This window comes from Amphiprion ocellaris, chromosome 5, assembly GCF_022539595.1.
Source record: "Amphiprion ocellaris isolate individual 3 ecotype Okinawa chromosome 5, ASM2253959v1, whole genome shotgun sequence".
Classification (NCBI taxonomy): Eukaryota; Metazoa; Chordata; class Actinopteri; family Pomacentridae; genus Amphiprion; species Amphiprion ocellaris.
The window spans coordinates 28296819-28323218 of NC_072770.1; the positions used below are offsets into that span (position 1 = coordinate 28296819).

The following is a 26400-nucleotide window of genomic DNA, read 5'->3' on the forward strand; positions in this document are numbered from 1 at the left end:
TAAAAGATTCAACCTTCAGAACAGTGCATCTTTGTAATTTGTTTTTGCATTATCCATCTATTTCCTTCCTCTAGTCCAGGGCCTGATCATAGCAGCAGGCTCAGCAGACAACCCTCTCCTCAGCAACGCTTTGCTGCTCCTCTTGGGAGATCCCGGGGTGTTCCCAGGCCAGATGAGATATCGAGCTCTGGGTCTACCCTGGGATCTCCACCCAGTTGAACATGCCTGGAAAACCCTGAAAGGAAGGTACCCAGGAGGCATCCTAATTAGATGCCCACAAAACCTCAAGCTGCTCCTTTCAACACAATTTTCTTGCGATATTTTGAACATCTTATTTTGTATCCAGAGTAACAGCATTCAAATCTCAGGGTGCACAATTATAAAGCTAATAAGGTTTACCTTAATATTACAAGGAAAAGCATTAAATTGATAGTATGGGCATAAACTTTTATATACAGGCTATATTGTTAATTACACTCACATTGAGTACAGGTGCACCTCAGGGCTGCATCCTCAGCCCGGCCCTGTTCACCCTTTTCACACATGACTGTACACCCATCCACCCCTCCAACACGATTGTTAAGTTTGCTGATGACACCACCATAGTGGGATTAATATCTGACAACAACGAGACCCTCTACAGGGAGGAGGTCCTGCACCTGGTCAGCTGGTGCTCTGACAGTGACCTGGTGATGAATACCACCAAAACAAAGGAGATCATTGTGGACTTCAGGAGAGCCAGGAAAACGACCCCCCTACCTCTCTGCATAAATGGAGAGGAGGTGTAGAGGGTCAGCAACATCAAGTTCCTGGGTCTCCACATCACCAGTGATCTCACATGGACCTCCAACACCTCCCACTTGGTGAAGAAGGCTCAGCAGACACTTTTCTTTCTGCGGAGGCTGAGAAAGGCCAAGCTCCCCTCACAGCTTCTCATGAACTTCTACAGGAGTACGATTGAGAGCATTCTGTGCTACTGCAGCACGGTCTGGTTTTCCAGCTGGGAAAATAATTGTTTGAAAAAAACTTAAGCTGCAGTTTAAAAAAAAATAAATTAAAAAAACTGTTAAGATGTAATTCTTTACAGTGTGGTGAACAATCTAGCTCTAAAATAATTCAAATGAACTGATGGATGAACTCCCACTGTGATAAGTGTCTGAGTTATAAATGACCTGAGAAATCATCTCTTACTAACACTGAGAGTCTGTTACCCATCAGTCTCCCTGCGTGTTCCATGTGGATGACTGTAATATTAAAAAGGACTCCGGTGCGTCTTATCTGATCGCCTCCAGCGTCTCTTTTGATTGGTGGGCCTTATTTTCTTCCTATTGGAGGCCGAATGCGTCACGGTGAGGGCGGACAGCGGTGTGGCCCACACAGCCTGTGCCATGGGAGGGTGAGGTTGCCGCCTTAAAGCGTGCCGAGTTATTGGATACGTGTTGTTGCTAGGGGCGTGGGCTGCGCCGTGAAATATTCCAGTTTTTCCCAAAACCTGTAAGAGATGAAATTTCAGAAGGCAACGGCCGTATCAGCCGGACGGGGAGAGATTCGCTGAGAGCTGCCTGCTCTGAGCAAACTGTGCCGCAGTGAGCATAATCTGATAAGCGCCTCTATCCACCGTGCGCTCTGCTCCAGGACAACGCCAGAGGAGAAGCAGCACATGAGGATAGTTGCATGAAATTATGCTGAGGTCACACTTCTCGGAGCTGATTCAGATTCTCACCCGGAACACCTGCTCTTCGTTTGAATCGGCCGGGTCGATGAGTGTTTACAGGGGAGTGATGACTGCTGCGCACTCGGTGGTCCCGTGATGCGCGTTTGGAGCGACTGGTGCGTGGTTCGGTCGAAAACATCCCCACTGTAGCCAAGTGATTTTGTCCGCATCGCATTTTTATACTATGCGCTGGAGCGAGGATCTTATGCAATGTGGAGGAAACTGATTTCGTGAGCTCATAGGTTGAACTGGCAATGACATCAGGCTTAACTAGAGGAGCTCCGTGCTGTATTGCAGCAAGGTGGACCGGGGCGTGAGGTGGCAGGGAGCAATGCACGCATCCTCCGAGCTGGACATTTTGTGGGGATGTTCTGCGTCCTAAACAAATCCGAGGCACAGGGCCATACATCCTGAGCTGGCGAACTGCGTCACTGCATGAGAGTGTTGCAGGTAGGCAGCAAACTCTCCCACCGCCGGGAGAGGAGCGTCATCCTCCCTGCACAATGTCGCCGGTGAGCGTCTAACAATTTCACCAGGGATGGATGCGGCGGAGGATTCAAGCAAAGATCCGCCACTGGGATCCACATATTCCTCAGCACCCAATTTAGACTCTGACATTAATGCAAATGCCTGTAGGCCTGTGTATGAGAATGGGACGGACCACAATGTCAACATACAAATCGCAGCCCTGCGAGGAGCCAGTGACCCCAGCGCGTATCCGTCCACAGAGTACCAGGGGCTGGTGCGCCAGAGGTTCATCCGACGGAGTTTGTGGGTGTCAGACTCCGAGGAACCGCCGGTGGAAGCGCCGGAGTTTGTCAACAGCAGCCCGGTGCTCAACATCGACCTGCGGACCATCGTTGATCGGAGTCGGTCCCGAGCTCTGCACGGAACCCGCCTCCAGGAGACCTCCAGCACGGAGAGCCAGGTGGGCCTGAAAGACAGCGCCACGGAGAGCGTGAGCGCGGACGAGGAGAGGGGAGACCGGAGCGAAACCGAGCCCAAGGCGGAGGTGGTGCCCTCCGATGTCACAGGTAAAGCAGGAAGTGATGAGAACGAAGAGGAGCCCGGCATGAAGGCTGTGTCCACCTCACCGGGGGGCCGCTTCCTCAAGTTTGACATTGAGCTGGGCAGAGGGTCCTTCAAGACCGTCTACAAAGGTCTGGACACGGACACCTGGGTGGAGGTGGCGTGGTGTGAACTCCAGGTGGGTTCACTCAAAGTCCAGCAGCAGTCAGTCAGCTGATCCAGGCCTGTAGCATTAGATGTTGTTTTTAGTTTGTTTAAAAGACACATTATGCCAATGTGGGCAACCAGGGGTCTTTATGGAGGTGATATCAAACACAGGGTTACTTCATTGAACTGTTCTTCATTCAGGTGAAGCTAAAATGGTGAGAAAATAGTCTGAAGATCTGTGCATTTCCAGTAAACACATGGACACATAACAGACCATAAACTCTTTGCTGTCGCCCTGACAAAGTATCAGGATGAATTTTGAGGATTCTGTGTATTATTATGTTTTCGTATTCCCCTCATGGGTTCAGTTGAACCTCAGATAATGTATGAGAGGCTTCAGGATAAAATTGATCAACCAGTCGGCAATTACAGACAATTACTTTACATGCATCCATACTGATGACTGGATTTTTATTTTTGGAAAAAGAAAGCAGACTAAGAAAAACTTTCTGTCACTTCTTCAGCATTTTTTTAGTGCTCCGTCTTTTAGCCTAAATCTTTTCTATTTCTAAACCTACTGAAGTAGAGATACTAATATTGGTATTTTACAAAGTGGACATGTCAAAAAAAGTCTGTATTTGCCTTGTCCTCTGTACATTAGTGCCTGATAAGTGTATTGACTTAAAGCCATTTTGCTCTGACACCTAAATGTTATTCAGCGGCATCAGCAGATGAACTCAATGACACTTTAATTAGTCCAAATTTTAAAGAAGTGTTGTAGCAGGAGATAATGTACAGTAAACTCAGTGCTTCATAGCAGCGACAGCTTGCTGTATCACTAATCTGTGTATGTGGTAATCTAATGATCAGTTTAGATACAGTCCATGTGATATACAGATTAGCCTGTAGTCAGACCTGTAGACTGTGGCTGCCCTTTAAAAATGTGCTAAGCTTTTCAAGTCTGTCCAGGGGAAATTTCTGGACAAGCAGAAGCTGACCAAGAGATAACACCTGAAAAATGAATCGATAATACTGCTGTAAAAAAAAATTATGCAGAAGTATGCTATTTTTCCCCAACAAATAATTTCACCAAACTTTAAATTGCTGCCTGTTGTACTTGATGAACTGACTTTCACTTGTATGCTGCTGTTTAGTCATTTCACAGGCGCTAAAACCCCAACCCAGCTGAGGCTGAGTCAGCACCTCAGCAGCATTTTAGGAACTTTTTATAAGATCCTACTGAGAGGAACATTTGTGTGGCATGCAGCATTATTTCAGTGCAGAGTGAAGAGAGCTGATGCTTTTTTTTGTCTTCCCACTCTTGCAGAATCCAGGTTCACTGTGTCAGGCCCCTGGGAAAAACTGATAAAAAATTACAGCCCAACTCAATCAGGTTCAGACGTAGAATTAAAACACTGTTACATTGTGCTTATCTCACTGCTTCTATTGGCAAAAACAAAGGTCTAGTTCCCAGTGAGGCTTGGAATGAAACTGACGTTCACTGTTTGGTAAATGTTAACAGCATATATGTGTAATGAGTCTCCTTTTGAGGTTAAACCTCAGACGGTCCTTCTAGAAGTCAGTAAAATCAGCCTCCAGCTGATGATGATGTAGCCCCTCACCCACTGCAGGTCTCCCTCTCAGTGGAAGAGTGATTTTTTTTTTGTCTCCTCATGATTAAGCATCATTTTGCTGCTTTTGTAACAGTATTTCCCATATTGAAATGATACGGTAAAATTCAGTTTTCACTCCATTAGGAATTTAAAAGAGCTTAAATTACAGTTCTCTCAGTGTTTTATGTCAGTCAGGAGAGAGACCAACCACTGGGGATAATTTTAAACACTTCTACATTATTAACAGAATTTTAAAGAGGAAAAATATACTTCCTTGAATGTATATCAGGGAAGGCGTCTATCATGTGTGATGATCTCGACCACAAGCGCCTGTTTGTATCTGTGGGGCGTCTGAGCAGGTTCTTAGTGGAGATCTAGTGATGATTCAACCATTCTGTCCCTGGAGATGAGGCCGTGCCCTTCAGAGCTCCAGTGCCGGTGTGGCTCACTCACAAAAGGCTGCTGTAACTCAAATGCTGTGCCTTTACTGTGTCTATACAGTGTGTGTATGTGCGTTTGGGGGTAGGACTAAGAGTGAGACAGCAGAAATCCTAGATACTCACAGAAAGATTCATGAATCAGATTTGAAGAGAAGTTGGAGCCCGGTGTTGAGCAAATCAGACTGCTTGTTACTTATTCATCTGCTGAATGATGATCAGACATCTGCTGAGCAAGTTGTTTACCCGAAATTATCACATCGTGCAACATGATTTAGTAAAATGGCAAAACACTTTACCACTTTGAGATTCATATCTCACTGTTGTACATTATTATTTGCCTTGTCTGATTGCTCAGTAATGAATACTAAACGCCAACTTATATCCCTGTGGTGGTACCACACAGATGTGTCTGGAGAGTGAATCCTGCTGATGCAGCCCTCTGCACCAAGAGAGAGAGAGGGTGGGTTCACTTAAGGACAGCATGGAAGATGTGTTGTATGAGCCACAGTAAAACAAGAAGCACTGGCTTCTCACTGCACTATATTAGATACAAACATCAGTGCCTCTAATGTAGTTTCTTACTCAGTTTTTATGTGCAAAATAAAGTCTCAGTAAAGCAGATTGTGTGTTGCCACACCCTGCTTAGTTCTTTATCTGTACAACATCCCTAATAATCTTTATGTAAACTGACTAGAAAACTGACAGGATACAGAAATGTGGTAAACTGAAATAATGTTTGTCCTCAGTAAGATGAAGGTAGCTAAAGAGAGAGGTGTACCCTTTGCAATGCTGCACGAAATGTAAGATGCATTAGACTGCGTACTGTATAGGTCACTATGGGCTGTGAGGGAAATCTGATTCCACAGCATCAGTCAATAATCAATGCCATGTGATGTACAGTAGGTCATTGACCTCCCAGACATTTAAAACACTAAATGCACCCTAATTGTTCCCAGCGAAGCATGCCGATAAAGACAGCAGAGGAGAAAATCTGGAGGTCATGTAGCATTTGTCGTGGCCTTAGCCATTGGGTTGTATCTGCTATGCTGACGGGAGAGAAACAGAAATGTAGAGAATGTTTGCTGTCAGCTGTTTTACTATTTATACAACAGTTCAGGGAAGGCAGGGGCCAAAATATTGATCCAGTATACGCACGTTCACTCAGTCCTCTATATCCAAAGATGTAGGATTTAAACTCTGAGAAATTGTACCCAATGACTACATCAGATGCAGAGATTTCCTTAATGCTTCTGATGCTTTGTGATTGAAAAAGAAAATTTTCCCATCCGGATGGTTTAAACTCTTAACGGTCCGTTGTTGTTGTTGTTGTTCCATCATTTACCAGCAGCACATTTGACATTTACAGATTAAAATGTGATTAAAGCTTGTGTTTATCTGTCATGACAGATGTGTCTGTCTCTGCATGACAAAACCAGATTAAATAAGGCTTTCATTCATCTGTCTGCCGTAATGGTTCTACTCATAGTTCTAAGGTGTTTTAGCAGAGCATGTTTTATGCACAGTGGTGATAAAAGAGAGTAAATGGTGCAGACCCCCATGTTTACCCACTCAAAATGCCAAAGCTGTGTTCACTCTAAACATTAACCACAGGCAGTCCTACCAGACCATTTTCCCTGAAACAATCAGACTATTTAAAGGAAGTTGAGGGAGAATTTACAATGCCACTGAAAAAATAAGAAAAACACTAAAATGATGATGACTGAGCCCATCCGTCCTCCTCCTCCACCACCCCGTAAACTGGTTATATTTGAGTATATTGATCACTGCTGCAGCTTGTCAGTTGATAAGGCTCTAGAATATTGCTAGAAAAAAAAGGACCGTGTGGGAGAATTTATAGAATAATTTGTCTATCTCCATCTTCCTCAGGAACGGAAACTGTCCAAAGCTGAGAGACAGAGGTTCAAAGAGGAGGCAGAGATGTTAAAAGCTCTCCAGCATCCCAACATCGTGCGATTTTATGACTTCTGGGAATCACCGGTGAAAGGGAAGAAGTGCATTGTTCTGGTGACGGAGCTAATGACCTCAGGGACACTAAAAACGTGAGTATTAATATGAAAATATAAAATAAAACTTTTCAAGCTTATACTTGACTGTAAATTACATATATACCCCCTGAAGGACATCGTCTCAGTAAATCTGTTTTTTTCATGTTTAAAAAAGCAGATGCTCTTGCTCAAAATGTTTTTAAAAAACACATTTGTCTCACTGAGAGCACAGGCAACACAATAGGAAAATCTTGTCGGTGAGAGTTAGGGATTAGCTTGAGAACTGAATGGTCATTAGAGATTGATATTCACCATGTTCAGGCTGCTGAAGCATTATAAAAGCAGTGACAATTTCCAAAATAGAAACAGCTGATTAGAAATATTCTATCAATAGAGAGGTCATTTGGGGACAAACTCTAAGATGTGAATTTGCCACATCATTCAATGTGTTTAGAGAAGTAGTGTTTTTACCTAAAACTTCTGTTATGGCTCCCCCCCCCCTCCCTTTTTAAAAAATCTTCTCACAGGTATCTAAAGCGCTTTAAGGTCATGAAGCCTAAAGTCCTCAGAAGCTGGTGCAGACAGATTCTCAAAGGCCTCCACTTCCTCCACACGAGGACTCCACCCATCATCCACAGAGACCTGAAGTGTGACAACATCTTCATCACTGGTCCTACAGGCTCTGTCAAAATAGGAGACCTGGGTTTGGCAACGCTGAAGAGGGCCTCTTTTGCTAAAAGTGTTATCGGTTAGTCATCAGCTGGTTGGCACAACACTGTTTTATTGAATTGTGAATACTAGAATATCTGTTTTAAACCTGAAAGAACAACTGTGTTTTTGGTTACTTGGAGGCAGCACAAACAACCCATAAACAGAAGTCTGACATTTTTAGCTGCTTATTTATACATCCAGCCGACACAGAGCAACACTGGCATTCATTTCAAATCACGACTCTGGTAAGGTGATGAATAAAAGTCCAGTATTCGCTCTAGTTTAAGCTCTACTGTGTTCACCAGCAAGTCTGTAGCTGTGTCTAGGTGCTAGTTGGTGCTGCAGGTATTGGATTTTTTTATTAAAAATACCTGTGACAAAAACAAAACTGATGAGCAAAAAAATGAATAATAATTGAAAAACAGTATAAAGCTTCATAAAGATGAAAGGAGCTGTAGAGTTGGGTGATCGAACAAAAAAGGGAAATTATATGGTTGATTTTTAATATTCATTGTATCAACTTTAAATTATGATAAATTGATGTGTTTCAAAACAGTTTCTCTGTAGATATTTAAAATGTTAAATGTTTCTCATAATCCCACATGAGATGTTATTTAATGTTACAGACAACAATATTGCTAACGTTTTCTTTCACAGGTAATAAGAGCATCTTAGTATAAATTTTACTAAGTATTAAATCAAAATAAAAATCAGCATTGCATCTACTTTAAGCCTTCTACAGTGTCTTCTTCACTTTTTTCCAAATAGAGTCATAAAATGATACAGAGTAACCTCATATTATTGATGTCATGGGAGTAATTGGAAAATTCTTGGAATCGTGACTTAGCAGGCATGCTCAATATCTTGTTGATCTCACTGAAATAAAATGAAACCTGAGTAACCACATGTGAGTTTATAATTTATCACCCTCTCTTGCATTAATTTTCCAGGCACTCCAGAGTTCATGGCCCCAGAGATGTACGAGGAGCACTATGATGAAGCTGTGGATGTCTACGCCTTTGGGATGTGTATGTTAGAGATGGCCACCTCAGAATACCCCTACTCCGAGTGTCAAAATGCTGCTCAGATCTACCGCAAAGTCACCAGCGTGAGTTCATGTTTAAAGCAGTTAAAACTACTGTTGTTATTGTGACAGAAAACCAAACCTATTTTTACCGCTTCACAATTCTCATGTCTTGTCATTTAAAATAATAATTTTCTCACAATTAGGCCTTGGACCCCAAGCAGTTTCTGGGCTTTGTTACCTCCCCTCACATATTTAATCAATGTGGCTCTTTTTTTAAAAACTGCAATATAAAGTCATGCACCTCTGTGTGAACAGGACAATCATGGGTAGAAGTAGTAGAGAAAACTCAAAATGTCTAACAAATGGTATAAATAAATCCAAATTGATAAAACAATAGAAGAATGTTTATTTATTTTGTAATACACTGAAAAAAATGGAATCAACTTGTACAACCATTTTCCAAGTGCCAGAGATGTCACTAATACTATAACAATGGTGACTCTACATACTTGTAGATATTTTGCAACATACATTTGTAGTTTGTTTCCATGCTTGTGTTCTCTCTGCTCCATGTGTGTAAACACAGCCTGCAGTTCAGCCAAGCCAAAAAGTCCCTGAATTTTTGTCATGTGATTTTTGGTTGTTGCTGAGTTACCTGAGGCTTCACAGATGCGCTGAGAAACAAAGAATTTTTTGCTTTTTGCAGAATCTGGTTTGCACACAGTTAGTTGTTGGCAATATTTTAAATGAGACATGTATAATAAAGTAATTTTGATGAAATATCACAGTTTTGCTGATGGAATTGCACATCACATACAATGTTTAACTGAAGTAAAAGTAAATTTCTTAAAATCTTACTCTTCGTGGCCAAAACTTAATCAGTTTTCAATGTTGAGTTATGTAAAGGCCAACGGAAACAAACATTCACATTTGTCTATGATGGTCATGAAGTATTGCTAAATGCTAAGCTACTGTTTAAAACAGTATTGAGCTGAAATGAGTAGCATTTGTAGCTAATGTCAGCTCAATTTTGCAAATATTAATAAAATCTGACAGCACAAGTGGAGGAGAGACATAAAGTTAGTGATGTAACTCATAAATGTGTATTACAGGGCCAAATTTGCATTTTGATTCTAATGAATTAAACTTTTAATTGGTAAGAAAAATAAAGTCTTGTTTCTGTCGCAGCTCTTCAGAACTCTGCTTGTGCAGCAGCAGCTCCTTAATCCCCGGAGCTGAGATGTCTGGGAGAAAATGTGTTTTGGAGAGTCTGTAATTAATGTTTTCTGACACTGCAGACAGAAGTTGTTTCCTCAGTTATTCAGTCATGCTCTAAGTACTGCTGTTTTGACTGTGTCATTTAGTGAACTGAGACATGTTGGTACTGGCTTGTTTTTTTTAGGGAGTGAAACCTGCCAGCTACAGCAAAGTCAGTGACCCAGAAATTAAGGAGATAATAGGGGAGTGTATCTGTCACAGGTGGGAAGAAAGGTAAGTGGGCCTGGATCTTTGACCTGACACATTTTTTATGTAGGTAGAGATTTACCCTCATCTTAAAACTGTTTTGTTTCTGCTCCTGCAGTGTGACGTTAATACCAGTATTTGGTTCTGACACAGCTGAAGTTCTTCCGTGATGTGCATCATTAGCTTTTACTGACATAGTAACCTGTGGTGTGAGTCAGTGGCTGGTGTTTGTACATTTCCTTGCAGGTACTCCATCAAGGACCTCCTGAATCACGCGTTCTTTGCCGAGGACACGGGCGTCCGGGTGGAGCTCAATGAGGAAGATGACGGCAAGAAATCATCTATTGCTCTAAAGCTGTGGGTCGAAGATCCGAAAAAGCTGAAGGGGAAATACAAAGATACTGGTGCCATTGAGTTTACTTTTAACTTGGTGAACGAAGTCCCAGAAGTAGTCGCCCAAGAAATGGTAAAAATAAAAATGTGTCTCTGAAATAGTCATTGAACATAAATGAACAACAGTTGTAGGATTAGGTGCCTTCAGGTGTTAATCTTATTACTATATCATTTTACTGAGTGGGTAGAAATTGCAAACACAGGATTTTTGTACTGTTTGTCCCTGTACTGGCCAGACTGCAAGCTACATTCCACAAGCTCTTTTGTGAACTCAGCCATAGCCATTATAAAGATATGTTTCTTATTGGCTAGCAGGTGGTTGTTTAAATGAATAAAAACACTTACAAAAATAATTCAAATTTAGCCTCTAAGAAATTTTAACCTACAGGTAACCATAGCAACAATACTTTTGTCTGTGCTATATCATCAGTTAATTACCACGGCTGTTTTTTTTAAGACAGTGTCTCTTTTTGCTTGTGATTAGTGGCTGTGGAATAAGCATAATAATATACCACAATGTCACAGAGAAAACGTGATGATTTGCCTTTGATGTATGAAGACAAATAGTTGACTATTACCTGTGTAGTCTTATCCCATTATCACAACACCTATATGTAAGTGTCTGGTATTAATGCAGTTGTCTTTACTGTAAAACACAACTTTGGGCTCTTTTAATTAGGTCTGGTGTAAATGGGAGTTGGTCAGTGGTCTGCAACATAGTGTCTGTAATGATAGACTTGAAGCATTTTCTGTATTGATTGAAACTAGAGCAACTGATATGTTGATCTTTGCTACTGCATGTAAAGCTATGGAAAGGCAGACCAAGGCAGTTCAGAAGAGAATAAAAATGTACTGATTTATTACATAGGGTTTTGAGTTACAGCCTTGATGTATTTCATTCTGCGCGGCTCTGAGTATCTTACCTGTGTCTTACCTGTAGGTGGAATCAGGTTTTTTCCTGGACTGTGATGTGAAGATAGTTGGGAAGTCCATCCGAGACCGTGTGGCTCTCATCAAATGGAGAAGGGAGCGGACTGTCTCGCCAAATGGAAATGGTGAAGTAGCTGTGAAGAAGACGCAGCAGAATCTACTGCAGGTTCCTGGTACTGTTGTTCCACAGGGAGCCACACTAGCCGCTACAGATTATGAGGATCACGAGTCGGAGCAGCAGACTCTGATCTGCACCGTGCCCACCACCACCTCCACCACATGTAAGAAACTGTAATTGAAAGAACACGTGAATGTATGGTGTATTACGTAACATCAGTCTCTGGTAATGAGTCTAACCATGGGTACAGGTCCCATATGATGAAAATCTTTTTTTTTTGTGGTTATCAACTTGAAGATATAAAGTGAAAGCTGTTGGAGCTATTTACTTAGAACTTAGAAAACACTGAAAAATGATCCTCATAGTTTAGGAAATAGTAAGGATTGGGAATTAGGATTTAGAGTTTAAGATGCAAACATTCCAAAAAGCAACTACAGTCTGTGAGTAACATCATGAGCCAATGCTGGAATTTTAATGAGGTGATACTGCACTGTCTCCTTCGTCCTCTGTCCTCCCTTGGTTTCTGTCCTTCCTGCAGAGCATATCATGGAAAATTATAATGTTTTATTTACTGTTATTACAGCTGACAGCGGAGTGAGCTCTACCATGCAATTAGATGATCTAAACAACCAACAGAATGGCCCCTACCAGTCGCTACCAGAACCCATTTCAACAGCTCAGATAATCTACAGTCCTCCTGCACAGACTGACCCTCAGCTGCACCAGGGACCCTACCAGCAACCCACAGCACAGGCCTCACATGAAAACTACACACAAGCATCCACACAATTACACCAGGGAGCCTACCAGCAAACCACAGGTCAGCTGCATCCTGGGGCCTTTCAACAACCTGCAGCACAACTGCATCATTGTCAAACAGTGAGTATGACTTTCTTACTCTACTTCACCCCAAATTTTCTGCCTTAAAACTTTAATTTTGTGTTTTTGGGTTCTTTGCTTAAATAACTGAAATTTTATTTTCTTTTTTGGAATGACACCTGATCAGCGTCACTACAGTGAACCCTTTGTTTGCCATGAGAACCTGCTCATCACTGAGAGCACAATGTGTCTTAGGCGTGGCAGCACCTCCTTGGTCGAGATGTTACAGTGTAGGACACACTCTCTCACTAAGACAGTGACTCCAAGTCCCTGCCAGTGTCCATTAGAGGATCTGGCATCAACAAATATCGCAGGGAGTCCAGTGCATAATGCAGATTACCCATCCTCTAAATCGGAAGCCCAGAATCCATCATTATTATCTCCTTTCTTGCCCCTCCATCAACACTCTCATAATGACTCAGCAAGTTATTTTGATTCACCTCACCTCCCCCTGAATTTACAACCTCCTTCCGAGGACCGTCTGAATGTCTCACGCAGCCCACAGCCCCACCACCACTGCAAGGCCTGCATGTCTCTCCTCCTCAAGGGCAGGACGAAGGGAGGCGGATCACTGGGGCACTCGCACAAACGCACCTTCTCCACATCCACCCAGTTCACTCCAGTGTCAAAGCCAGACTCAGCTACATCCCCTCATCACTCGAGGTGTTCTGCAGTCACCTTGCCCACTCATTCAACCTCCCCCTCTACCCCATCATCAGACAGTCAGCCAACCCAGGTGACTTCACCTTCACGTCTTTCCTCACCCTCACGAGTCATGCTCCCACGGAGTTTGTATGAAGGTGGAGATCTTACTCTTCTCAACTACTGTCTCCGTCACATTGTCAGTCGCAGAACCAGTTCCCCCACCCTGTCTGATAGAGGAGGGGTCACTCATCCAATGCACGGCCAGGGGGAGGTAGGGGGTAGTACTTCCTCAGTATCTGAGGATATACACAAGAGTCAGAGCCTGGATGTTCCCATCTTCTGTCAACCAAATCTGGACAAGAACCTGCTGTTATCACCACATTACAGCGAAGGCAGAACAGATCCACTGGTAGGTCAGAGAGGGGGGCTTCACACAGGCTTAATAGTGCCATAGCAGCAGTCTGCTGTATCATCCATGATGCTGCCCGCTGCCTCACTCCTCTGGCCGTATATGTTAACAGCCGGTCTGCTGCTGCTTAATCCTCAATAAGGGCTCAATTTTCTCGCTCCAGGTGCTTCAGTTGTAGAGTGTATTGCAGTGAGCATGATGTGTGATGATAGAAACATGCTGCAGATCCCCATTTCCATTTTAACTTCCCCTAATGAACCATGCCAACTGCTATTTATCATATTCTACTGGTTCTTATTCCATTTCATTTACCTCCCATATTGTATATATCTGGCCTCCTTTGCAGATGTTGTCATTTTTAATATTGATTTCTTATATATGTACATTTGATTTTATTATTTAATGTTGATATTTTATTTCTTATTGCTTGTTGTTGTGCACCGTCCAGCGGAAGCTATTTATATTGTCGTCATGCTATGTAATGATGACAATAAAGCCGTTCTAATTCTAATTCTAAAAAAACATTCCTCTGTACATTCTTACCAGTGACTACCCCTGCTTTGACACATTAAACTTTGAGCTTAATTTGTTTTTGCAGAGGCACATTCATATTATAAACTTGGCCTCTCTTATGTGTTTCTGACAGACAGCTTCTGCTCCAGCTACTCCAGCCTCCACTGCGCACCAGAATAGACAGACAGCACAGAGCTTTCCAGCTGCAGCCCCGACTCCACAGACACAGCTTACTGCCCAACCCAGCCAGGAGCAGGTACTTCATGTGTCCAAGTGTGATGCAACAGCTCTAGTGAGACCCTAAAATCAGAATTAGGAAGCACAAGTTTGAAAGTCACTAGCTCACTCGGCTGCCTGGATACATTGTTAAAAAACAAGCTATGGTATCCAGTATCCCAGTGTAGTATCTCATAATCATCTCATAAACATACAGTAGTTTTCAAATTAAACATATTTTCATTTAATTTAAAGTCCATTGTTTTTTTTAAAAATTTTTGCAGAGTTTCGGGGAGCTTTTTAATGTTTAATGAGGGATATTTAAATGTGCAAAACTATTTTATTACCTACAATATATAATAATAGATGTTTTGTTAGTTGTCAGTAATTGTATGTCATTTTAGAAAGATATTTACAGTATTAAACTTAAATTTAAACATTTCATTTCTTCAATTCAAAGCAAATATTTGTTCAACTGCAATAAAATTTCTAATTTATTTCAAGTCTGTTTATGTCAATGTTTTAATAGCTAATGTAAAACATGACATTAAATTTAAAGTCAAAGTCTATATTAGTAATTTTAATTACATTTCTGTGTTGTTCAATAATACTGAAAAAAATCTGTCAAATAAGAAAAGAAAAAAAATAGATTTTTTTTATAGTGTAGGTCATATAAATGTACAGTAACGGTGTTTGTATCGCTGGCTGATCTGAACATATAAGCATGTTTGGGATATGGGGTAGTTGCACACTTGCAGGCTGCTTCACTTGACTGCTCCACAAAATTACAAATTTTGTTAAATACGTTTCTTTAGTGGCACAGTTCATTTAAACCACAGTGTTTGCAGAAGTGTGTGTGAGGACAAAAGTGCATTTGATTTTCTCCCTTACAGTCAATGTATTCTGTATATCTATGTATATATGTGTGTGTGTGTGTGTGTGTGTGTATGTGAACAGCTATTCATGTGGTTTGTGTCTCCTTCCCATTTGTTTCTCCTCCCTTTAGTGCCACTTCCAACCAGCTGCTATCCTGCCCCAGGTAGAGCAGTACACTGCAAATCACACAGCTTAACTAAATCGCCAAATTTACCTGCCTTGCAGCTCGCTTGTATCGAAGTGGAGCTTTTAGAACTGAAGAGTTTGTCAGTTTAACTGAGAATTAGTTTGTATTTCCATTTAAAAATTCATACTCTCAAAATAAAAAAACAAAATGTTTGATTTCCTGTCTTAGCTGTTTTCTGCTGAGCAGCCTGCATCTCACCTGAGTCCTCCTGACCCATCCACCAGTTTTCCACAGTCAGTCTCCAGTGCTCCTCCCCCACTCCTGCCCCTGCAAATCAGCACACAGGTGTGTTGTGGTAGCATCAGAAACACACGAACAACTCAGAACAAAAAGCATCCTACAAAATGTCCATGTAGGTTATAAGGGGCCTGTGTGAATGTTATTTCTATCCACTGGTTGTCTTTGTTCATTTTATATCATTTTCCCTTTTTCTTTCCCAGTTTCCCTCACCATATCCTGTAGTTCAAACAGGGGGGCACAAGCCTCCTTCCTTCTCCCCTCTGCCGTCTGTCTACAGCAGCAGTGACCCTCCTATGTCTAGCGCCTACTTCTCCCCTTCACCCCACCATCCCTCTCTCCCTCTGACCCCTCATGCTACCTTCCCCCCTGTACCCACTCTTGGCACCCCTCAGACTCCTCTGTCCACCCCTCAGCACGTGCCCAGTGTGGCGCTCCCCGTTCCACTTCTTGCTATGGCCACATCCCCTGCAGTGTCACAACACCAGGGCGGCCCTCCCACATCTCAGCCAAACCTCGGTACCTTCCATTCCACCCATCACTTACCCCTCTCTCAGGTACAACCCACCCCATACCCCGTCCCCAACCCTGAGCCTCAACTGGTTGAGCAGCCTGTGCAGGTGAATATCTGACTCAGTTCTCACTGTAATGGTTGTGGTCGTGGGAAATCTATAATGCTAAGGTGACGTTGTGTGTTAATGGTGTAACCATGTAATGCATGCAGGGCATGCGTTTGGGGATGCGTAGGTAAACAAAGCTTGGTATAGCTGAAAGGATTCCTTAAATGTGTTGTTTCGTGTTTTCTCCGTGCAGGTGATTGCTCCACATGGCACTTTGGGAGATGTTCAACTTTTGTCTGTGGCCCACCCTGTCTCACCTGCTGTTCAGACTCCTCTCTGGGGAAGTGGAGCAGATACAGAAACTACTGCAACTGGCCTGGACCTAACTATTCCAGCCCCGGTCTCAGTGTCCGGTACAGTCCAAGCTGAAACTCAAGCCCCAGCACAACCGCCAGCTCTGATGCGAGCACGGAACCAACCTTCAGTCCCTCCAGTCCCAGCTCAAACGGCAGCCTCAACCCTTCTGAAAGCCCCAGCTTCAATCCCAGTACAAGTTCCAACAGCAGTACAAGCTCCAGCCTCAACCCCAGTTCAAGCACCGATGTCTGGATCAGGTCCCAATTTAGAACAAACAAATGTCTCTTCTGTTAGCTCAGACAAACCTTCTGCGATGGGCAAACCTCAACTTTCTGTCCCAGGTTTGGTCTCAGGCCCAGTCCCTGTCAGTCTGCCTGCACCAGTTCAATCTGCAGCCCCTGTTTCTGCTCCAGCTCCTGTCGCAGCTCCTGTTCTGCAGCCTGCTGGCATCCAGACAGTCTCAGTGCCTGAGAGTGCCAACCTGGCTACAACTCAGCAAAACCTAGAGACAACACCTGCATCTAGCACTCTTCAACAAGAGCCTTGTGTAGAGGTATGGATAGAGCCAAAGTCTGTACTTTTTTGGGGGCAATATTAATTTATACCATAATCAAATTCCTAAAAATGTATATTTGCTGAATTAAAATTGCCACGAATGAAGTCTAATTGTTTTTATACATCCATCCCATTATGAAACCAGTCCATCTTAGTTTAAGAAGTTTAAGTTTGAATTCAAATCAGTACACATTAACATTATTATTAGTGTTACTTGGTCCTGCAATGACTCTTTCTGTATAGATAAATCTTTGACCTTTGAACATTTTTCTTTCTTCAGGATGTGCTTCGGGACAAACTAATATCTTTACCCAGTTATGCATATGACAGGTGTGTGTCTGCTTTTCAGTGACTTTCAGCTCTATACAGAGTCTGTTCTCTTTATATTTTTTTTTTGATGTAAAGGTGATAACGTGTTTCAAACTTTCCCATTTACAGTCTCAACTCTGATGTAGCATCTGGTAAGGAAACAAGTGACGGCTATGACAGCTTGGCTAGCGGGGGGAAAGGGGATGGAAAACCCAGGAAACATCACCGCAAGTCGGCCCGCACACGTTCCAGGCAAGAAAAGACGAGCAAACCCAAACTGAGCATGCTCAATGTGAGTCATGGTGGAATTTGTGGCTACTAAAAGTTACAATTTCTCACAGTCTTTATGTTTCTGGCTGTAAAATGTCACTGCTGCCCCCGCAGGTTTGCAACACTGGTGATAAAATGGTAGAATGCCAGCTGGAGACTCACAACCACAAAATGGTGACATTTAAATTCGACCTGGATGGAGACGCTCCGGAGGAAATTGCCACTTACATGGTAAGTTCAGCCTTTTACGTTTTTGAATTTTTTTACTGATTATGCTTGTGGCGTTGCTTAACATCTTTAAAACTGTACGCTTACAGGTAGAGAATGGGTTTATCCTATTGTTGGAGAAGGAGGTCTTCATCGACCAGCTAAAGGACATTGTGGACAAAGCTGAAGACATGCTGAATGAAGACATGGAGGGTGAGAGGGACAAAACTTTGAGCTGTAGTCCTCTACAAGGCCAGACGTGTGACGGGCTAGCAGGAGAGGTAAGAAGGGGTTAGAAAATCTGTACAAACACATTAGACATGGACTTAAACATATTCATGAACATGGATAAAGACAAATACAGACCAGCAAAGCAAGTAGCACGATGCTTTATCTCTCATCTGTATATCTCCCTGTAGAGTCAGCAGCCTGGAGCACCTCAGCCTGTCTATCAGCAAAATGGTAAAACAGTGTTCTTTTTCAAAAATGCACCTTTATACATGTCTGGTGAATCCTTTTTGTTTGTCACATTAACTTGTGCCAATTTTTTTTTTTATCTCATGGGTTGCAGTTCTTCACACAGGAAAGAGATGGTTCATAATCTGCCCTGTAGAGGAGACACCTATGTCTAGTCAGGAGACTCCGTCTGATGGGACAACTACACAGTCCCCTAGCAGCTCAGCCACCACCCAGCCTGCTGACAGTGGCACTGCAAGGCCCTCCACATCCAGAGGTGACTTTGTTTCTATAGAGCAACGTCAGCATAATATCTGGCAACTTCGTGGAGCAATAGCACTACCTTGTGGCAGCTGAATTACAAAACATCCTTCTGCTATGATGAGCTAATGATGACTTCACGACAGATTAAATATCAGAGTTTGAATTTGTTCGGATCCTATATGGTGTATAATTTTTGCTCCTCTTTTTTTTTTTTTCTCTTGCAGACGAAGGATCATCCTCCACAATGTCTGGTGGAAGTGGAGGCTTTTCCTACGAGGTTTATGGATTCTGTAGTCCTCCAATAATGTCCAACACAGACCCACTTCTCTTGGCCACTCTGTCACCTCCTGTTTCTGCACCACCGACCCTCCAGTCAGTGTCCTCGGTGGAGCCAGCAGGCAGTTTAGTGCAGCCTAGCGTGCATCAAGCCCAGCCAGCCAGAGCTCAAACGTTGCCCCCATCATCCCCACACACGTCTTTCCCACTAGAAGATTCACAGGGGTCTCCTCTGGGCTCCATCTCCCCAATCCACGCAGCTCAGCAGATGCCCGATATGACATGTCCTGTCTCTATTGCTGATGAGGTGCCCTGCTGCCCTCTAGTCATGCCGCTGTCTCTGGATGTGAGCACTTCACAGGGTGGGTCTCCTCTCACTCCACTTCCTCTTCAGGATCCAGGTTCAGCCAAAGAGCCGCCATCTGTGTCCTACGCCCCTGCAGCCCGGTGTGAGCGACCACAGCAGCCCGTGGTGCTCCACCAGCCTTTTTCCACCGTTGGAGGGACCAAAGTGTCCTCACTACCCCAGAGCCCAGCGCCATCCCAACACGGTGCAGGGCCCAGTGAGTCCGATGGTGAAGGGAGGCTGGGCCGTGGGGGATTTGTGGACAGCACTATAAAGACCCTGGATGAAAAGCTGAGGAATTTGCTCTACCAGGAATATGCTCCCATGTATCCATCCGGCAGTGCTGCAGAGACGCCGGGATCCGGCACAGAGTACATCCAGTCTCCTCCTGGTCCAGACAGCGCCACAGGAGGGTCAGGAAACAGCACACCAGGGCCGATAGGGGAGGGACGCTACAGGGCAGGAGAACAGCTGGTAAGCACAACAACACTGTCTGTTATTTATTGCTGGTGTTCAGCACTTTGCTTGATTCATTGTCAGCTACATTCCAGATATGATAAACTATACTATATATCACTCAGATACATGGAAGTACATTATAGTTGTGCAACAGATTTAAAGAAAACCATTAAGCTACAGTAAGATTTCGTCACAATTATTTAGTTAGATGTTCCTCAAAGCTTGTTATAGGACAATGATGGTTGTTATTGTAGTTTTCTTGCATCTCATTTTTGTGTATCTCTTGTCCTGTCACCTCTTCAAGCCTCAAATTCCAGAAAGAATGGATAGTTTGAGCACACTGAGTGACTCAGCTGTGTGTGGTATGTACAGCACACTCACACAATTGACTTGCTAACATAAAATTTTGATGTCAGTTCATTTTTGCACTGCTGCAGTATTTACTGTTGTGTAAATTTTCCTGCAGCTTCCCTGTCAAGAAGACACGTCCCTCACTCTGCTTCCTGCTCCGGAACAAGAGGTCGATTCAAGGTACAAAAAGGAGATTTTTCTCATATTTAAGGCAGAGATGAAACTGTCTTTCATACAGTCTGAATTTGCATGTCTAATCACAAAACCATTATGGTGCTGCAACTCAGTCTGTTCTTTACTTTGGGCAGATAATCTCTGTACCTCCTGAAGTGGCCAACAGACGAGATGTGAAGCAAAGGAGCTGGAGCAGCGCTGCCTCACCGGCGCACCCTGTGGGATACGGTGGGGACCACATTCAGGCTGAGGCCATCGCTACCTCCACCACAATCGGCCGGTTCTCTGTGGTGAGCACTGAAGATGACATTACACAGAGGACACGCTGCAGCCGCTACTCTGCCCCACCTGATTTCTACCTGGACACGCCTCCTTCTATGGCCAAGCGGGGCTCCCTGCCTCGAGCTCTGACCTCAACGTCTGTCCCTGTGGATGTCACGGTCCATGCTCGCTTCCTGTCCTCAGACTCAGGGGCCGAGAGCAGTCCAGCAAAACTGGCCCCCGCCACCCCGTCCCAACACTCTCGCTCTGAGCGCCGAGGAAGCGACCTCATGAAGAGGGCGGTGGCCTTTCTCCGTCGTTCCGGTCGCAGCAGCAGTGTGCAGAGTTCTGACTCACCAAACAGGCATGGAGGTGTCCACGGCTCGGCCTATGCTAGCAGCGATAACGACTCAGAGATGGAGGACTCAGACATAAAGAGGGAACTACAGAGACTCAGGGAGAAGTAAGCATATCCTGTGGTTCATTTTCTGTCTTATGTAGTGTCTGTATATTAAAATAGTTTGTCATTTAGCTCATAAGTGATCAATACATTCCTGCCTCCATCCTCTCAGACATCTGAAGGAGATCTCAGAGCTGCAGGCCCATCAGCGAGGGGAAGTGGAGCTGCTGTATCGCAGACTTGGCAAAGTCCCTCCTTCTGGCCTGGGAATCTCTAACGTTGGACCACATGCTGGACGTAGGAAGAGGTCCAGTAAACACAGACTGAAGCCAGGCAAACTTCTCAGTCCTCTGGTTCAACAATTTAGAAATGTCACAACCAAAACTAGTGACTCCAGCAAAGCCAGTGAGTCCCTTCGAGTAATAAGTATTATAAATGAAATATTTGCAGCAAATGTAAGGAGTAATAGCATCCTCACGTTTATGTCAAGTCACCGTTGTTGATACAGCACATTTAAAGCAACAGTCAAAATGGTTTCTAGTAGAAACATAAGACTGACATTATAAAAGTTTTGGCTTTACTATAGAGAAGGCTCTACTGTGTTATGTATGATGTGAATTTACCATTTAAATATTAATCCTACAAGAATATACAAAATAAAACTTTACCTGACTATAACAAATATTAAGGCTAAGACCCTACAATATTATGAATTATGGAGATTAATCTGACTAATTTAGGATTGAAGTTATGATACTGCAATAATATATGTGAAAACCCAACAAATACAAGGAGCCCCTATGAGGTTTTCTTTAATTTATTTGTTTTGTTTGTGTGTCCAGGTGCTGCGACAGGCACAAGTGAGCCCACAGTGAGTTTAAATGGCTCTCCAGCCAAAGGGCCTCTACCCACTCACAGCCGAGCACGTTCATGCACCAGCCACCTTCCCAGCTCCACCTCAGAGCCTGTGCAGACTAAGCAGCCCTGTTCTCTCAAAGGCTCTCTGTCTTCTGATAACATTTATGCTGGACTACATGGAGACGGCACTGGCACCCAAGCTCCACTTGGTCAAGGTATCAGCCGCAACACACAAAGGAGCATAATAGTGCATCAGTCTCTCCACTAATATAAAGTGTAAATTTACCAGAGAATTATTTCATAATGTGTGAGTATATTAGTATGTGCTCTTCTTACCCTGTCGTCTTCTTCCCTTGGTTATGCCCCTCTACAGGCTGGTCTAATTACCCTCAACCATCTGAGAGAGTGACCTATAAATCGAGTAGCAAGCCACGAGCTAGATTTCTCAGTGGGCCTGTGTCTTTGTCTATCTGTTTGTATCTCTTCTCTTCCCACATAGCTTCATTTTTTTGTTTTCCATATTTTCTATTGATCTAATTTCAGTTCACGGATATTTTTTGTCTCTGCCAGACTATTCTGCAACACTACTGGATTTTCTTTTGCTTCGCCTCATCTTTAGTACTTTCTTCCTGATTTGTTTTTGCGTTCACAAAAATATATTGTTTATTCAAACCCCAAAGGAATACAGTTGGTTTAGACACGTTGATTGATAAAACATATTTTCATTTTAAACATTATTTCATTTTGTTATTTACCAATTTGCATAGATTTCTCCATGCAAAGATAGAATTTGAATTTTACTCAGTTTAACAGTAGTTATTTTTACTGCAGTCACTGTGTTTTACAAGTTCAAGGTTTGGATAATCAACATTCATTTTATTAGTAGTGTGCATTACCTCACATTTCAAGTGTCTTTGACTGATACTAGTGCTCTTTCTCCACTTTATGACACATAGTTTTGTGAATTATCCACCTCACATCACAAGGAAATGGATTTCTGCATGGTCATGCTTCATGCATCCCAAGCTACTGTGAATTTTGTAATCACTCTTCTTTTTTAATCTCTCTCGGTTCTTTCTAATCTCTGTCTCTTCAATACGTCAACACTGCACTTTAATATTGCTCTTATCTGGGCAGCCTGCATGACTTTCCTAATATATGGACTGTCTTATTTCAGGGAGCTGATTGCTTTTCTTACCCATTTGTTAGTGTGGTTTTTGTTTGTTCCTTTTCTGTCTGGCAGCATTTAGTAGCTTTGTATTCCACTGCATCCTGTTACTGAACATTATGACCTGATGATGTAAATCACAATTACTATTGAGTCTTTTTTTCTCCCATAGGGTCAACACTGAAGCGACTGTGTCTTGGCAAAGAGCGTGGCAGCAGTACGTGAAAATAGTGTTTTACTAATTTGAATTAATCCAGATGATGTTGTCTACATCAGTCTAACCGCCTCATTGAACATAGCATCATGGGATATGTGTGTGTGTCTTCTCAGGATCTGGAGCTTCAGCTTCAGCTTTCAATCAATCACAGCAACTTCCTACCGGCATCACGCCTCCTCCCCATCAGCCAGTGATAGGTCTGGCCCAGGCTCAGGCCAATAACAGCAACAACAAGACATACAGTGGCACATCCATGAGTGCCACTGAAAACAACCTGCCTGAAGACTTGCAGCGGCTGATGGATGACTGGGCACAGGAAGTTCTTATTGTGACCCACCGGCCACGCACCAACTCTCTGAGTATCAGTGGACAGCAGCTTTGGGATCAGATTGTCCCTCGAACATGTGAACAGCTTGCTAGTCCTTCAGATGTGAGTGTCATGAAAGTTTTGTTCCAATTTAGAAATTAGGTCATAGAAGAAGTACATATTTGCAGTGTTTAGGTAGTGCGGCTTCAAGTGAAGAAAACTACATACACTAAAATACTCATGCAAATGCCTTAATATTAGAGATTATGAATTGTGCAGATGACAGCATTCAGCAGAATCTTTATTACACACGAGTCTGGCTAACAATGTCGCTAGCTGAATGACTTTGTGCACTATTTACATTATGTAACCTTTCTAGGTATCATCATGGACAGCCCCAGGTTCAGAGGCCTGCAATCTGCCCCTGACATGGCCTGACAGCCCTGGGTCAGCAGTGATGACCACCCCCTCTGCAGGGCCTCAGCTCACTTATCAGTCACACTCCCCTGCTCCATTCAGGGCCTTGTCCTCGCCTCTCTCTGTTAGCCAGTGGCCTGGGCTGCTCTTCCCCCTTCCTTCAGGAGTGTTTGCCTTTCCTGCAGTGCCCTCAGCCCAGGATGCCCACAGCCCCTTTCCAGCTTCATCATATCAGCCAACCGACCCCAAGGCGAGGACTCTCTAATCTGAGTAGCATTGTGTCTTCCAACTCTGTTACCAAAAAGATATCTCATTATAGTTCTAGTCAATCTTATGTGCATATACTGTATATATCTAACCAGCATGTATGTAACCATATGTACATACTTGTCTCCATTCTTGAATTTTATGTTATTTGTTTCATTTGCATCAACATACCTCATGTCCATATTACAATACATATTCCTTGAGTGCAGTCCAATGGTAGTAGTACTTTTAAAGATGTATAATTAGCCCAATCAGGCTTGAAAGTGCAGATTTTTGTCATTGTTTATGTATGTACATTGCCATTCACTGAATGTACATAACATACTGTTCATTCATGTTGTGTTTATATAAATAGTTGTTTGTGTTGCTCATATCACCCCAATATTTAAGCTGCCGTGTGTATATATGAATTCTTGTTAGTCTGTACATAGCTCCTGTGTTTGTACAGTTACCATTAGATACTCCATAGGTTGGTGCTGCAGCTATGTGTCTTAATGCAACACCTTATTAGCCACCATCATGCCATCACTGTGAAGACTTGACATCCTGGTCACTAGGACCAGTTCCTTTACTCTGCTCTCTCAGTCCAAGGATAGGTTTCATTCTTCATCAATGAAATGCTTCCAGCACAAGCGCTTGAAATATCCTTAAGAGATTTGAATGAACTTGAACTTTATCTTCAGGTGAACAGACACCTGTGAGAGTGCCTTGAATTGCAGTTTCAGTTTTCTGAAGTGAAGCATTTAGATTCAAAGCAGACACTAGATATTCTATATGCTTTCACGTTCACTGGTAAATTATGTGATTTGAATAATGAATGTGGATTAAAACATATTTAATTTAGTAACAAAACACTATAAAGTGGTGTTGCAGTTCATTAAATATCAGATATTGTAAAAACGATCCAAAACTAAATTAGGTTATCATGTATTTACTGTAAGTTTTTCCTTGTTCGCTGAAGTCATTTTCCAGTGGGATTGCTCTACCACCTGCACCGCAACCTGCATGAATACACTGATAATCTGAATGTGCACAGGTTGATGTGGTCAGTTACAGGATATTGTTAAGAGAAACTGGCATTTAAACCATGCGACAAGGAGGGCTGAAGGACTCAACATACGAGTCAAAATCATAGTCATCCCATACCTCTACTAATGCAATCTGTAGCTTTACATATTGTTGCCTTTGTGGTTTTTAAGAGATTACTGTGTGGTTGGTTGTTGTTTGATAAATGCTGATGGTTTGACAATGTTAGAGGCACATGAAGAATGTGAGTTATTGAGAAGCCACAACTGTTTGACATTTTATTTGTACAATGCATAGGTTTTCTAATTTATGTTTATTCGACACTGGCCTCCCAACGTCTTCTGGCTCATAGACAAATCATATGTACTAAGGCTGACCTAATTCAAAGATCTCCAAAAAATGTTATGCTCTTATTGTTTTAGTCAGTTACAGTCTCACTTCAATTTTAAATGCATATCTTGTATAACGTATACAATTCCCTCAGAATAGTTTTGAAATGCATCAATGGTTTGATGGTCAGAAACAGAGCTATCACGGACAAGTTGCTTAATGCAGTTTTCAATTACTGCAGACTAGCGGAAGCAAAGCAGTTATTTTGATCTTGTTCTGGTTTCACCGTTTCCCTTTACTTTAATCATGCTTTGTACAATCAATATGGTAATCAGGCAATTTAATTTTGCACTTTTACACTGTTTGGGGATCCACAAGAACACGACTTTTAAAAGTTAATTTCTTTAAATAGATTTAGAAGAGGCCGAGATATCATGACTTATTGGCCAATCTCCTGAAATGCTGAAAGATAAATTTCCCATAATGCAACACAATAGCATCTTTGACATTATCAGAGTTGTTTTTCCAAACTTCAAAAGGCAGTTTCCATAGCCAGAGAAGACTCTACACAACAGTCTTCACAGACTAAGTAGAACTCTTTGTAACGAGTAAACTGAACCTTATTTGTAGCAGAGGTGGAGTGACCCTTTAAAATCATTCCATGTTTGCACAGTATGACAATATTGTGGAAGTATTTGTCTCTGAGGCAGAATTTCCTGAGTGGTGACAGGTATTTTTGAGAACATCTCCTATGCAGTTCTTTTCTTTGTGCTTTACCCAGTAACTTCTGTCTTTAATCTCTTTAATGCTTGCAATGAAAGCTTGATGTACGATTGCTTTTGCCTGCCGTATCACCTGTTTTCCCAGCACTTTCCTGACCTCGTCAGATCGGTACTCTCTCAAAAAAGCTGTACATACTTGAAGACATAAATAATAAATTCGTTTTTGCTTGACACCATACAGTTTTATAATTGTTTCATTAACAGCACATGCAGGATGTACAATGGCAAG

The 26400-nt window shown here is 42.7% G+C and overlaps 1 protein-coding gene across 13 annotated transcripts; it reads left to right on the top strand.

Annotated features, from left to right (window-relative positions):
- The first annotated feature begins 1380 nt into the window (after positions 1-1380).
- Positions 1381-26347, top strand: wnk2 (WNK lysine deficient protein kinase 2). 13 transcript variants are annotated; one of them, XM_055010959.1, is made up of 30 exons: positions 1381-2921; positions 6831-7003; positions 7477-7697; positions 8611-8768; positions 10090-10178; positions 10398-10617; positions 11485-11755; positions 12176-12471; positions 12599-13525; positions 14172-14294; positions 15261-15293; positions 15486-15602; positions 15758-16174; positions 16368-17024; positions 17307-17356; positions 17465-17627; positions 17720-17836; positions 17923-18093; positions 18232-18274; positions 18384-18545; positions 18757-19628; positions 19918-19975; positions 20080-20144; positions 20273-20862; positions 20972-21204; positions 21642-21872; positions 22031-22129; positions 22998-23042; positions 23156-23472; positions 23729-26347. In XM_055010959.1, the coding sequence occupies exons 1-30, from the start codon at positions 2253-2255 to the stop codon at positions 24029-24031; spliced, it is 7890 nt and encodes a 2629-aa protein (XP_054866934.1). In that variant the 5' UTR covers positions 1381-2252; the 3' UTR covers positions 24032-26347. The 13 variants fall into 13 exon arrangements, with proteins under 13 accessions (XP_054866934.1, XP_054866935.1, XP_054866937.1 ...); XM_055010960.1 differs by having other exon boundaries at positions 22031-22105; XM_055010962.1 differs by lacking the exon at positions 22031-22129.
- Positions 26348-26400: the final 53 nt, after the last annotated feature.

What these genes read in the sequence shown, in the direction of transcription:
- wnk2 (XM_055010959.1), top strand. Translation starts at nt 2,253, where the DNA reads ATGGATGCGGCGGAGGATTCAAGCAAAGATCCGCCACTGGGATCCACA. An exon ending in AAGGCAGAACAGATCCACTG is followed by an intron (nt 13,526 to 14,171) that starts GTAGGTCAGAGA and finishes TGTTTCTGACAG; the next exon opens with ACAGCTTCTGCTCCAGCTAC. An exon ending in TGGCAAAGAGCGTGGCAGCA is followed by an intron (nt 23,043 to 23,155) that starts GTACGTGAAAAT and finishes GTGTCTTCTCAG; the next exon opens with GATCTGGAGCTTCAGCTTCA.